Source organism: Trachurus trachurus (assembly GCF_905171665.1).
Source record: "Trachurus trachurus genome assembly, chromosome: 3".
Taxonomy (NCBI): domain Eukaryota; kingdom Metazoa; phylum Chordata; class Actinopteri; order Carangiformes; family Carangidae; genus Trachurus; species Trachurus trachurus.
This window is the reverse complement of record NC_139893.1, coordinates 159,608-175,000: the sequence shown is the minus strand read 5'-3', so window position 1 is coordinate 175,000 and position 15,393 is coordinate 159,608. Positions and strand designations below refer to the sequence as shown.

The 15,393-nt window shown below is 40.0% G+C and overlaps 2 protein-coding genes and 1 long non-coding RNA gene across 3 annotated transcripts in view; 2 read left to right on the top strand and 1 right to left on the bottom strand.

Annotated features, from left to right (window-relative positions):
* Positions 1-2,742, bottom strand: part of rlbp1a (retinaldehyde binding protein 1a) — a 25,666-nt gene extending 22,924 nt beyond the window's left edge. Inside the window, exons 1-3 of the mRNA XM_084001114.1 lie at positions 2,703-2,742; positions 1,688-1,816; positions 1,169-1,373 (exon numbers count right to left, since the gene is read on the bottom strand). Coding sequence (XP_083857240.1) covers positions 1,169-1,373; positions 1,688-1,816; positions 2,703-2,711 — 343 coding nt within the window. The 5' untranslated portion in view covers positions 2,712-2,742. The remainder of the gene's footprint in view (positions 1-1,168; positions 1,374-1,687; positions 1,817-2,702) is intronic.
* Positions 1-9,352, top strand: part of LOC311007793 — a 34,169-nt gene extending 24,817 nt beyond the window's left edge. The window contains exon 2 of the long non-coding RNA XR_014596438.1: positions 9,121-9,352. This is a non-coding gene — a long non-coding RNA (uncharacterized lncRNA). The remainder of the gene's footprint in view (positions 1-9,120) is intronic.
* dtwd1 (DTW domain containing 1) overlaps positions 1-15,393 on the top strand; it is a 376,654-nt gene that overhangs the window by 295,682 nt on the left and 65,579 nt on the right. The window lies entirely within an intron of this gene.

Sequence of the window (15,393 nt, the reverse complement as noted above, 5' to 3'; positions counted from 1 at the left end):
AATGTATCTATTAACATATGACCAGTTATTAACCCTCCAGGGGAAGTGTTTGAAATAAATTGTCATCTGTACCAAATGTTTACCCAAACCCTTTTTTGTTTTATTTTGTTGTTTTTTTAAATAGAAATGACACTCTAACATTTAAATTCCTCCCAGTTCAATGTTACGTTAGTTAAATGGACCAATAGTATCTGAGCGTTCACCTTTACTTTGGTTCACATCTGCCGACAGGTTCATACACAATCTTTTTTGGGAAGTAATGGTATTTAGGAATCTTTACGATTATTAATTGTGGCGTTAAATACCACGATTAATTGTGAAAAGGGTTAGTAAGTATCATGACATCCCTAGTAACGCTGTGGTTTTGTTTTTTGTTTTTGCATCGATGTGACGACAAAATATTCAAGTAGCTGAGTGAGGAAAATAATTTAAATGTATTTTGTTCATTTTTCTGGCTGTGATCATCATTATAAAACTGTGTGTACATGCGCTGAACAACACACATGACAACAGTGAGCAGCAACACAACCGGGTCAGAGCGGCTGCAACACAACTCGCCGTCCCATTTCAACACAAAGGACATCTTTGTCAGGGAAACTCAAAAGCATCGCAAAGCCCCAATTAATGAACACAGAGATCAGTCTCAGTGATGAGCAGGACTCGTGCTAACGAGGAGCATCAAAGAGTCTCACGCTCCGTTGCCACAGCGACTGGGAAAAAATAAAGCTGCAATCACAAATCCATCAAAATCTCACCAAGAATATTTATCTTATTTCTAGTCTAAACTAATCTCATTCTACTTAAAATAAGACTCATCACATTAAAAGCAGCTTGTTTTTAGACACTTTTTACTTCTTTCAAGCAGATTTTCACTTGAAATAAGTAGAAAAATCTGATAGTGGAGCAAGTTTTTCTTTCTTATTACAAACACAAAAAACTTACTTTCACTGGCAGATTTTTCTACTTATTTCAAGTGAAAATTAGTTTGAAACAAGTGAAAATGATCTAAAAACAAGTTCATTTTTAGGTGATGAGTCTTATTTTAAGTGGAAAGAGATTAGTTTTGACTAGAAATGAGACAGATATTTGTGGACAGATGTAGAGTTTTGTGCGGTGTAGCTACTCAGAGTGATTTCTTTCATCATGCGTGGACGAGGAAGTCGCTCACCCTTCAGGAGCTCGTGGGCTCGGACCACGTCAAACTTCCGCGCTCTGAGGAAGCGCAGCATCAGAGCGTCGGGTTCGTCCCCGAAGCGCTCCAGCACCAGCTTGGCGAGGTCGTCGCCGTCGGCCGCTCGCTCCGTCATCACGGCCCGCAGCTCCTTCAGCGCCGCCGCGCGCCTCTCCTCCGTCTCGTTCAGCTCGTCCTTCGCCTGCGTGGAACAACAACGACGAACCGTTACGCTCCGTGTCAACATGAGACCAGTAGATAGAAATAATAAGAATAATCAGATGCTGTCATCCAGTTATTTGTTCTTTTAAACCTTTTGCACGGTGTGTAATAAAAAAAAGAGACAAAGTGCTACATAATCAATGTTATATGAGCAAAATGAACAAAAATGAGAAGAAATAAAGAGATAAAGTGCAAAGTGATTCGGTAACGAATAAGAAAGTAGTAAATCAGTAAATAGAAATAATAATAATCAGATGCTGTCATCCAGTTATTAATTAAAATGAACTTTTGAACCTTTTGCACGGTGTGGCCGGGCAGCTTGTGGCACGGCCCGAACACCGGCCCGTGGTCCTTCACCGTCAGATGCTCCAGCTTGGACCTCATGGCCTGCTCCTCCTCCGACACCATACGGAACGACCCAGTCTGCACAGCCACGGTTATTATCATTATTATTATTATTATTATTATTATTATTATTATTATTATTATTATTATTATTATTATTATTATTATCTTTATTATTATTATCTTTATTATTATGGTCTATCACACCACACATGCAGCCGAGGCTGGGCCATCTGAAGCTCAGCAGAGCCCGACGGTCGATGCTGCTGCTGCTTAATCTGCTTCACATGATCACTGAGACTTCTAAAGCCACTTCTCCACAACAGCTTAGGCGTCCATCCCATAGTCCAACATCTAGCGGCACAACAACAGTATTAAGCAGCAGCAGCACACTGCAAAAACTCAAAATCTTTCTGAGAATATTTGTCTTTTCTCTTGTAAAAATGTCTCATTTCTAGTCAAAACTAATCTCTTTCCACTTAAAATAAGACTCATCACCTAAAAATGAACTTGTTTTTAGATCATTTTCACTTGTTTCAAACTAATTTTCACTTGAAATAAGTAGAAAAATCTGCCAGTGAAAGCAAGTTTTTTGTGTTTGTAATAAGAAAGAAAAACTTGCTCCACTATCAGATTTTTCTACTTATTTTAAGTGAAAATCTGCTTGAAAGAAGTAAAAAGTGTCTAAAAACAAGCTGCTTTTAATGTGATGAGTCTTATTTTAAGTAGAATTAGATTTGTTTTGACTAGAAATGACATTTTGACCAGAAATAAGACAAATATTCTTGGTAAGATTTTGAATGTTTGCAGTGCAGCGGCAGCAGCAGCAGCAGCAGCAGCAGCTTTAACAGCAGCAGCAGCAGCAGCAGCAGCTTTAACAGCAGCAGCAGCAGCAGCAGCAGCAGCAGCAGCAGCCTCATGCTCTGGCAGTAAAACCTCGGACCGGGACGGTGTGTGAACTCACTGCAGCCATGGTAACAGCAGCGTCTCAGCAGCTTCACCAACACTGGAGAGAAGAACAAACACAACAAACACAACAAACATCATCAAAACGCAGCTTTCTTTCACAACACACGTTTGTTCCTGTTCTGGGTTTTAGTGAAAGACAAAGGTTCGTCAGTCGTTGATATGTTATATATATATATATATACTATATATCCCTAGAACACTAACGTTAAAAATAGTATATAATATACCCATAAAAAGATATTTCTCATCAAAGTATATTAAAATACAACAATACATGGCAAATTGAAGTACACTTCCTTTATTTTCCACTATACAATGTTTCACAAAATGAATGAGGGAATCATAGAGTCATGGAGGACCCGATAAAAAAATGTCCAAAATTTGTGATTTTTTTTTTTTTTTTTTTAACAAAAAGGTCCTTAAAAAAAACAAATGTAGCTGGGAACTTGTCCTTCAGACCACCCATATGAATCCATCTCTGAATCACAACAGTTTGAGATGTTGGATGAAAAGTTGCTGTCCAGTAGAAAAGTGAGTCGGTCAGTTTGTTTCTCAGTGTGAGACTCTATCGATCACTGTCCATGAATCCACATGAAAATACAAAAGTCACACCGATCTGTTTGAATTGTGACTTTATTCCCTAAAACAAGCAACAAGAAAAAACAAGTCGCTGCTCTTCTTTTTTCTTTTCTTTTCTTTTGTTTTGTTAAAACTTCAACTATTACAAAGGTGGAGATTTCACAACGAGTAATTTACAGTAAATTCACATTTTCATAGTTTCTGCAGCTCCACTCCAGTAAAACTGTTCAATTAAACACACAAACAAAACACACAATGGATGTTGAAGTTACACACCTAAATAAACATTCATTCATTCATGGAAGTAAAATCATGGTCATGTGGGATTTAGTTTCCACTGACGTCTGCATCGTCTACCACAGCAGTTACGTTTGAGTCATGACTTATCATCTTTTTTCCATCTTATTAGAACTGAAGAGCTGAGCAGCCTTACCTCAGGATGATGGGATGGAAGCAGAGTGACAGAGCAGACGAGAGGGAGAGGGAGAGAGAGAGAATGAGGGGGAGGAGTCATGGAAACGTCACTCATGGATTAAAACGACCCGCTGGATTAAAACCAGCGTCTAATCTACATGAAGCAAACTGCACGGTGAACCGGAGCGGCGTCGCGCACTGAGCAACTGAGCATCGCTCTGAGAAAGAACAAGAAAGAAAGAGAAAGAAAGAAAAGAGGAAATGCAGTAAAGTTTCTGTATAAATAATTACAATGCATTAAAATTAAATTAAAATGCTGAAGATTTGTCCACATTTCACAAGAGTTCTGAACAATTCACATGTAAATGAATGTGATTAATGAATTAACACCAACCTGAAACGTTTTGTTTTACCTAAAGCCCCGGTACGGAGCTTTTAAAGTCAAAGTCAAAGTCTTTCATTGTCATTCCACATGTCAAACAGGACAGAACGAAATCTGTACCCAGGTCCCAGATAAATCTAAACAAATATGACACACACAACCTAAAAACAGACATTTCTATAAATAGAATTAAATAAGATAAAATAGTACATTCATAAAAAATGGCAAATAGTCAAATAGTCAGTGCAAGAGGGTGTGTGTGTGTGTGTGTGTGTGTGTGTGTGTGTGTGTGTGTGTGTGTGTGTGTGTGTGTGTGTGTGTGTGTGTGTGTGTGTGTGTGTGTGTGTGTGTGTGTGTGTGTGTGTGTGTGTGTGGGCTAAAAGTGCAAGTCAGTGCTTTGTTGCAGATAATGATGGAGTGGATACATCTGTAGCTCCATACCATTCAGAAGATTAAGAACATGTTGCTTTAATATGAAATAAGACCATGATTATAAATAAAAAGAGTAAAATGATCTGTCCAGTTCTTTATAACTGTCAGAGAGTGTGTGTTTGTACTTACTTTTAAATTGTTTTAAGTTATTGCACATTTTTATATCCTCATCTAGTCTATTCCACATGTTTACACCACAGAAATAGATGCTAAAACTTTTCAGGGTAGAATGGATGGTAGATTGTTTAAAGTTACAGTTCCCTCTTAAATCATATACTGTGCTTTCTCTGACCATAAACATTTTCTGGATGTTTATTGGTATCAACCTATTCCAGGCTTTAAACTAAATCTGACCTGTTTTGAATTTGACCTGAGGGGTGTTGCACAAAACCTAGATAAGGGATTAAGCTGGGATATGTTGGTTATCCTGGCTTAATTTGGCCTCAAGTCGGTTGCATGAAAGCAGCTCAAATCTATCCTGGTCAAGTTACCATGGTGATTCATTCTCTGCAGCTAGCCTGCTCCAGACCATAATAACAGCCAGGCTTAGTCTTTATCTGTGAAGTCAGCAGTCACTCTGATCAGAAATCAACGTGTTTCATACAGTTATTCCATGTTCTTATGTTCATATTGGCCTGATTTCTTAACAAACTAAATACATTTACAGATCTGTGTCCATCTATGATATTTTATGACCACTAGTAGCTACATCACTGGCTTCTCATAAAAAGCAATGTAGCAAAAATGGCATATAGATTTATTTTTCTATTTTTTTTTATATAAAATGTTAATATATTGGCCTAAATATTGGTTGAGGTAAGAAAATGAGAATAAAATTGAGTGAGTGTGAGCAACCACCTTCCAAATAATTTATACACCTCATGTGAACATTGTTATCAGCAATTTATTGAAGCAGCAGACTGCATAATGTTTTTATATTTACCGGTAATTCATTTTCACCTGTTGCACTTTTGGCCACTTTTGCTGTATGAACTTGTTTTACTTGTTATGTACTTAAGATTATAAGGAATTTGTGCAATGAATCAACTTCCACTGCTCATCATTTAGGCAAAGTGCACAACTGTTAATCTGTGAGAGGAACTTGATCTGTGATCATAGTTTTGGATTATTCAATCAGTCCGTTGTCCGCTGCCTCTCTCTGAGCTTTAAGACAGCACCGGTGCTTTTTTTTTTTTTAAAGAGGTGAGTCACCTGACGTCAGCACTAAGTTCCTGTTGATTGGAGGAAAGTAGCCACACCCACACCTGTCCTCTCATCACCTGTCCTCTCATCGGTGAATCTGTGATCAATCTCTGTCTCTACTGACCAGAGAATAAGTTCCACCTGGTTGACCAAGCTGCTGCTCCTCAGCCTGGCTCAGCGTTAGAACAACCAACTAAACCAAGATGCACCGATCAGACTAGGTCAAGCCGCGCTTACTCAGCTATCCTGGATTTCTTTATTCTACTTTTGTGCAATAGCCCCCAGGTCCTCAAATCTTAAAATACCCGATTTTAAAAACAACGGATTTGTATGATCAAGGTACCCAGCATGATGACCCATCCTTATGACTCTATAACCATCCTTATGACTCTATAACCATCCTTATGACTCTATAACCATCCTTATGACTCTATAACCATCCTTATGACTCTATAACCATCCTTATGACATTACGCTGCTAAAAAAAACAAAAAACAAGCAAGTCCCGTCTTCTTTCCCACGTTTCCAAAATAAATCTACACAAACGTCTTCATTCCAGCGCTTTCATCCACAGGAGGGCGCCAACATCAACACTACATGAAACGTCTGTACAGGAGCTTTAAACAAGTATCTGGAGGAGCGAAGGAATCAGAAGCTGTTTGTAGGTTCCTTATGTCCGTCTTGACTCCTTGTCTCCTTGTCTCCTTGTCTCCTTGTCTCCTTGTCTCCTTGTCTCCGTAGGGGTATTGCACAATAGTAGAATAAGGAAATCCAGGATAACTGAGTAAGCGCGGCTTGACCTAGTCTGATCGGTGCATCTTGGTTTAGTTGGTTGTTCTAACGCCGAGCCAGGCTGAGGAGCAGCTTGGTCAACCAGGTGGAACTTATTCTCTGGTCAGTAGAGACAGAGACTGATCACAGATTCACCGATGAGAGGACAGGTGATGAGAGGCCAGGTGATGAGAGGACAGGTGCTGAGAGGACAGGTGTGGGTGTGGCTACTTTCCTCCAATCAACAGGAACTTAGTGCTGACGTCAGGTGACTCACCTCTTTAAAAAAAAAAAAAAAAGCACCGCTGCTGTGGTAAAGCTCAGAGAGAGGCAGCGGACAGCTGACTGATTGAATAATCCAAAACTATAATCACAGCTCAAGTTCCTCTCACAAATGAACAGTTGTGCACTTTGCCTTAATGATGAGCAGTGGAAGTTGATTCATTGCACAAATTCCTTATAATCTTAAAGCAGATATCAGCTTCACGGCCGTTTCGGCTAATGCTGCGTTCAAGGCAGGCTTTTGAAACCGTAAGTTACAGCTTCAAGTCACAACTACGACTTGGTAGCGTTCCAGGTAACCCGTAGCTCGTGTTTTTACCATCCTGTTGTCTGTGAAAGTTCCCTATAACGGCCACTCGTAACTTCCGACCCGTGAACTCGTACCAGATCGAACTGGTATGACTTCACAGGAAGGAAAAACACAAAGTACGAGTTTCTTTGAACGCACCATGAGTTAGCAGCCCCCGCCCTTGTCAGGCATCAATTGGTCCTCGTGCTACGTCACCACATTCACGCGCATCCCTTGGCTGCACACACAGCCCTTCATGCCGTTCTCTCTCCTCATTGGATAACACTTGTATCCCACAAGGAAAATTTTCTCCTCGGGTTACAGCAGAGCAGAGTGACGGAGAGACTCGTGTTTAGGCTGAAATACTTCATGTAAGTGATTGCTGACGGAAAATAGGACTATTTAGGACTTATATTAACAAAAACATTCCACTGATATCTGCTTTAAGTACATAACAAGTAAAACAAGTTCATACAGCAAAAGTGGCCAAAAGTGCAACAGGTGAAAATGAATTACCGGTAAATATAAAAACATTATGCAGTCTGCTGCTTCAATAAATTGCTGATAACAATGTTCACATGAGGTGTATAAATTATTTGGAAGGTGGTTGCTCACAGTCACTCAATTTTATTCTCATTTTCTTACTTGAACCAATATTTAGGCCAATATATTTACATTTTATAAAAAATAAAAATAAATCTATGTGCCATTTTTGCTCCATTGCTTCTTATGAGAAGCCAGTGATGTAGCTACTAGTGGTCATAAAATATCATAGATGGACACAGATGTGTAAATGTATTTAGTTTGTTTAGAAATCAGGCCGATATGAACATAAGAACATGGAATAACTGTATGAAACACGTTGATTTCTGATCAGAGTGACTGCTGACTTCACAGATAAAGACTAAGCCTGGCTGTTATTATGGTCTGGAGCAGGCTAGCTGCAGAGAATAAATCACCATAGTAACTTGACCAGGATAGATTTAGCCTGCTTTGAACAACCGACTTGAGGCTAAATTCAACCAGGATAACCAACATATCCCGGATTAATCCCTGATCTAGGTTTTGTGCAACACCCCTCAGGTCTCCTCGTCTCCTCGTCTCTTTGTCTCCTTGTCTCCTTGTCTCCTTGTCTCCTTGTCTCTTTGTCTCCTTGTCTCCTTGTCTCCTCGTCTCCTCGTCTCCTTGTCTCCTTGTCTCCTTGTCTCTTTGTCTCCTTGTCTCCTCGTCTCCTCGTCTCCTTGTCTCCTTGTCTCCTTGTCTCCTTGTCTCCTTGTCTCCTTGTCCTTGTCGCCCATTCACACATGTGACCAGTGGAAATGTCATGAGAGCGACGACCGTCACACTGAGCTGAAACATTCCTCTCACATTCTTTAAAATCCTCATCTGAGGAAACTAAACGTGTTTTGGGTCAAAGATGATAAATTATTCATCCGTGATCGCACAACATCGCACAGACAGAAATGTTTTGCTTTTCCACACAGGGCCAGATGTTTGGAGAGATTTCTCCCCTTAATAAATTAAATCATCATTTAAAAACTACATTTTATATTTACTTGGCTTATCTTTGTCTAATATTAAAATTAGTTTGATGATATTAAACATTTATGGTGAGACACTGCAGGTCAATAGGGGAAAAGTTTAACAGATCACAAGTTTATCACTCACATTAAGACAAAGTTGTGTCAAGTTTTATGTTTAAATATGTAAATGACTCAAAATCTTAATAAATATGCTCTGATTTGCCAGAACAGAAACCTGAACAATGGATAAAACTACTTTGTTTTATCTTGTTGACATATTAGAGTCTTTAGTTTTTACAGAGGAGGATTGTGGATATCTCTTTGTATCACTCTGTAAATGAGAAAATACTGTCACCAGCCCTAAAACATCTAATGTCTCCATGTTTTAGTAATAAAATGTTGTATAAATGAGGCTGTGAATGATATATCAACAATCCCCTCTGTAAAAACCTTCAGAATATAGAAAGGGATCAAAGTGGAAGGTTTGGTGTCTGGAAGTGCTGCTGAAGTGGAGATTTCTAGCTCAGAGTCTGAGGAGGAAAAACTCTTTCTGAGGAAACACCCTTTAAAGACTTGGACTGTAAAATTACACAGATTGTTAATGTCAATTATACTTTTAGGATTTGTTGCTATGATACAAAGGAAATGACATCATTGTTCAGGAGAGAGAGCTTTACAATGACACCTGACATGACACGGCTCAGACTAACTCCTGGTGAGTTTATTAGGAGAAATCTACTGATGAAAGAGACTAAATGAAGTAAAATAAAAACCTTAATGTGGATTTTCTATCATTTCTTTCCACTCTTTTGAAAGAAGACATGTTTAGGAAGCAAAACAATGTTTTTGCCTGTTAGTGTCAGATGAAGACAGACAACCCCTAGTTGATGTTTTCCCTTTGAGCTGTAACTCCATCATTTCTCTACTTCCTGTCAGTTTTTTAGTATTTGTCCAGATTTCTTTAGCGTTTCTTCTTGCGTTTTTTTTGTTTTTTAAGTATTTTTTGGGGCTTTTTAGCCTTTAATTGAAAGTACAGTTGAGAGAGAGACAGGAAATGGGGAAGCGGGGGGCGGGGGCTTGTTTTTTTTTGTTTTTTTCTTCATAAAAGCAGTGACTGTTTCTTGAATAACAGTATTTTTATTTTTTCAGTGCCTGTGTCAGAGTAGGAACCCCTTTGGTTTTCATACAGGCCGCTCCGATAGGACAGAGCAGAGCTGATGGAAGAGGTTAATGAGCTGTGAGTGAACAGAAGAAGTAAACCTGATGCTCTGCTGGTCTCGGTGCTCTACACACTGAGGCCTCTGTCATCCAGAACTGGCAGACCGACTGCACTGTGCTATTGTTTTCTTTCTCAGCACATCTCATTAGCGGATGCTCATGAATAAGCTCCTATTCCCCTGCAGACAGACAACCGGGGGTTAACAACAATGCCTCCATCAGACATGGCCGTGAGTGTCTTTGTCTCCAGTCAAGTTGTTTGATGTGAAGGAATTCCTGCCAGTTATGTCACCGTGCGAGCAAACAAGTCGGCCTGCACCGATACGAAAGCAGAGGAGTTCCTCCACATTATGCTCTGCTGTTTGGAAGAATGAAAAATATTCATGTTTTCCATTGTTTGTGGCAGTGTTCTCAAATAAAGAAACAAGGAAATATTAAATAAAATGACATTTAGAGCCAAATATTTTTCTATTAGGTATCTACCCAGCTAATTGTAACATAAGAAAGAAGCATGGAGTATTTATAGATAGGCCTGTTGTTGGCCAAAAGACTCATTGCAATAGCTTGGAAAGGGGTCAATGGCTTTCAGAACTAAACTCTATTTTTGTAGATGACAGTCAGACAACAAGCTTGATCTACAGTCTGATGTGTACAAAGTAAATAAAAATGGAGACAAAACAGTACCTTGTGGTGCCCCTGTGTTTGTTAGAATAGTTTTAGATACCTCGTTACCCATTTTCACAAACTGGGGTCTACAAGTGAGGCAGTCCATAACCCATTGGGCAGTACAGCTATTTATATTCCAATCAAGTAATTTCTTAACTAAAATGTGCGGCTGAATAGTATTAAAAGCATTCGAGAAATCAAAAAATAAAATTCTTACAGATGCACCAGCTTTCTCCAGGTGACTGTACACTCTGTGTAGCATATAAAGTAAGGCATCATCCACACCGACTCCTTTCTTATACGCAAACTGTAGTGGATCCTGGTATGCAGAAACCTGCTTACTAAGATGCCCAAGGACCACTCTTTCAAAACATTTCATAAGCTGAGAGGTCAGTGCTATTGGCCTAAAATCCTGTATGTCATGAGCATTAGCTTTTTTAGGCACTGGCACAATACATGAAGTTTTCCATGTCACAGGGATCTTAGACTGAGTGAGGGAAAGAGAAAAAATAAACTGTAAGACATCACAGAGTTGCTCTGCACATATTTTCAGGGCTCGTGGCGAGACCCCGTCTGGGCCCGGAGCCTTATTTATCCTGAGCCTCTTCAGCGCAGAGCAGACCTCATCAGATGTGATAGCAATAGGGGGGCTAAGATGACTATCAATTCCCCTTTGAGAGATAGTAGCGCACACTGCATTCCGTTCGGCAGAGAAGTCAGTATTGTCAAACCTAGTAAAAAAGCAGTTTGCCTCATCAGCACCCAACCCTCCATCCGGTAACTTAGCAGAGGTAGGGCCATAACCTGTAATTAATTTCATGCCCTTCCATAAACCTTTTGAGTCTCCCTGCTGGAGTTTGCTCTCCACTCTGTCCTTATACTTCCTCTTCCCCTGCCTGATGGCCCGTTTTAGGTTTTTCTGTGCTAGTTTGAGCTCATTCCTGTCGCCCTTAAGAAAGGCTCTTTTCTTATTATCAATAGCAGCTTTAATTTCCTTGGTTACCCAGGGTTTATTGTTAGCAAAACTTTTAATTGATTTACATGGGATAATCATATCAACACAAAAATTGATGTACCCAGTGACACACTCTGCAATGTTATCCACATTACTGTCCTCATCATCATAAAACACAGTCCAGTCCGTCTGCTCGAAGCACCCCCGCAGCTCCTCACATGCCTCCTCTGACCAAACACGCACCGATTTGGAGGAGATAGATTGTCTGTGGACAAGTGGTGTGTATTTAGATGACACCAGCACCAGATTATGGTCCGAGCCACCCAAGGGGGCCAGGGGAAGCGACGAATAGCCATCCTTTACATTGGAATAGAAAAGATCAATGGTTTTATCTTTCCTCGTGGGGCAGGTAACGCATTGCTTGAAGGAGGGGAGGGAGCGCGAGAGCGTGCAGTGATTGAAATCACCGTTAATGATGGTGAGAGCAACGGGTGATCTACTCTGCAGATCATGAACAACTTTACTTAGTGTGTCTGTTGCCCTCTTAGCATTTGCGGACGGTGGAATATAGACCACGATGATGTTGCCTCCCTAGCTGGATAGCCAGGGAGATGGTAGTTGTAGTCTGTGGTAAGAATAAAGGAGATACACGTTGTGCTGGTGTTAACTTCACGGCAGCAGGATTTATTCTTCCTGTTTACATGAAAATCCTAACTTCAGGTATCAACATCGCTACAGAATCAGGAAAGCTAATGGCCTGAGCTTCAGTCCCACTATTATCAGATGGCCATTTTTATAGCATTTAATCACACAACAAATTGTTCACATATTCATCTGTCTTACAACACTCTATTGTTTAACTCGGACACATTGAATCAATACATTTTTAACTATTAATCAGAGACATTTTATCATCATGAAATAATAAATTACTTTGTTTTCAACAAGTACTTTTTAACCAACACAGTTTCCTTGATGAACTTAATGAAATTACCTTTTTAACATATCAGGCTGTATAGTCTACTTGTGTCCATGTTTTCCTGAACCAATCGTGAACAACATTAGGCTACATTCTTTTCATACACATATTTTCTCATCACAACTATATTCTGCATACATTCACACAGGCAATGGCACTGCACTACGACTTCAGAATAGCATTTCCTGGTTTTGGCAATAACCCACACATATTCATTCGGCTACAGATAAAACCAGATAATCACATATTGCAGGAGAACAGATTCATTAATAAAGTGCAGAACACACATAATGATTTCACAGGTTATTTTCCTGTTGTTCTGAGTCAACACTTCACACACTACTATGCAGGTCCGCTTAGCATTAGCCAGTTAGCATACACAGCCGTCTCTCAATTCACAACAAACTCTCTCTATAACTTGTTACTTTGGCTCGTATGTACACAACTAAACCTCGAGTCGCATGTTTAACTCTTCACACATATCATGTACACCAGATTACATGTATATTTACTGACCTGTGGTAAGAATAAAGGAGATACACGTTGTGCTGGTGTTAACTTCACGGCAGCAGGATTTATTCTTCCTGTTTACATGAAAATCCTATCCTACCACAAGCGCGATGCGCCACCTACCGGCCTGAGTGTGTCATAGCAGTGTATTAGTGTGAGTGCAAGTGAATGCTGAAATGAATGAAAATAAATGAAAAATGATAATAAAAAATGATAGTAGGCTAGGGTGCCTGTTTTTCCTATCTATTTTCTCCTACTGTTTCTACTTATACCTATTGTTTCTAACTGTTTCCAGCCCTCTACAATGACAAGCACGTTGGAAAATTCACGAGGTAGATAGTAGGGTCTACAACTCACCGCCAGCAGCTCAATGTCCTTCTCGCTCACTCTCCTCCGCTCCGTGACGTGTCCTGCATGACAGCACTGTTGGTTTACGTAAATGCATACTCCCCCTCCGGATTTTTTGTCAGTCATGTTCAAATCACGATCGAGTCTCATTTCCTTGAATCCTTCGACTTCTATATGCGAGGAGGGAATTCGATCCGACAACCACGTCTCAGTGAAGCACAGCAGGCTACTTTGTCGGAAGAGCCTGTCATATTTACACAGAGCCGCCAACTCATCCACTTTTTTAACCAGGGATTGCACGTTGCCCATAAGCACAGACGGGAGAACAGGTTTGAACCGTCGCTGTCTGTTCCTCACTTTAACACCTCCTCTTCGGCCCCGTTTCCTAGGCCGGATTTCTGCTGGTAGATCCAGTAACAAACGCTCCGCAGCGGCAGGTCGGAGCTGGAGGAGCTCACCTGAGCTATAGGTGTATCTTGCTGCGGTAGTAGTTGCTTCACATTGTGCACGCACACTCAGCCACAGGATTCCCCAGAACAACCACAGGAAGAGCCCAGTCGCTGTATCTTTAGTCCACCACATTTTTCAGATGCATAAGAAGCAATACACTTAAAAGAACGTGCCCAAGGGACATAAAAACGAATAAAAACAGCAGCCGTACACACGAGACAAGCGCACAGGTGACTAGTCGCCGAGCAGGGCTGGCACCATGGTCGTAAAACTCTATAGGCTAGATCCTGTCTCATGTTCATAGACGCAAAACATGAACTGCGTATGTTAAACACTTACAGGAATTGTTTAGATTAACAGATACATGGATTGTTCATGTTAATGTCGAGCAGTTAATGCCTATTATGGTAAGCTATATCCTTATGTTGGGAGAAGGTGGAGTTTTGGAGTTAGAAAGTATATATGGTCATGGTTCATCATGGTTTTGAGCCATAGGGAGGAAGATCTCACTTTGGCACCAGAGATGCTTCAGGATTCGGCATTTTTTGTGCACTGTTCTTCTACTTGTTAATAAACTTCTTTTTGAATACAAGTGAAGACGTGTCGGCGGTGATCCCTTCTTTTCATCAACACATCAATATACCACACTAACTCCTGTCAGAACCCTCGCTGCAGCATTCTGGACCAGCTGGAGACTCTTTAGAGAGTTTTTCGGACATCCTGACAGGAGAGAGTTGCAGTAGTCTAGCCTAGAAGTGATGAATGCACCAGTTAGTTGATTCTGAAATCAACGTGTTTCATACATTTATTCCATGTTCTTATGTATATATTGGTCTGATTTCTAAACAAACAAAATACATTCACAATAATCAAACAACATGAAACATTTACAATATTTATCAGGCTTTTTTTCTTCATAGTTAGGCCTATTCATGTGCTTCTCACACTGAATCTTTGCATCAGCCAGCGCTGCCTCATAAAAAAGCAATGGAGCAAAAACAGCAATAGATATTATAATATCTAATACAATATATTTTATTTTTATAAAATTTATAAAATTTTTATTTTTATAAAATATGTTACAAAATATATTGGAGAATATAAAATTGAGTAAGTGTTAGCTCCTTCCAGATAATGTATACACCTCATCTGAACATTGTTATCAGCAATTTATTGCAGCACCAGACTGCATAATGTTCTCATTTTTAATTCATTTTCACCTGTTGAACTTTTGGCCACTTTTGCTGTATGAACTTGTATTACTCGTTATGTACTTCAGATTATAAGGAATTTGTACAATGAATCAACTTCCACTGCTCATCATTAAGGCAAAGTGCACAACTGTTAATCTGTGAGAGGAACTTGAGTTGTGATTATAGTTTTGGATTATTGAATCAGTCTGTAGTTGTCCGCTGCCTCTCTCTGAGCTTTACGACAGCGACAGTGCTTTTTTTTTTTTAAAGAGGTGAGTCACCTGATGTCAGCATTAAGATCTGCTGTTGATTGGAGGAAAGTAGCCACACCTGTCCTCTCATCACCTGTCCTCTCATCACCTGTCCTCTCATCGGTGAATCTATGATCAATCATCTACTGACCAGAGAACTAGTTCCACCTGGTTGACCAAGCTGCTGCTCCTCTTCAGTCTGGCTCGATGTTCCAACAACCAGTTCAACCAGGACGGACTG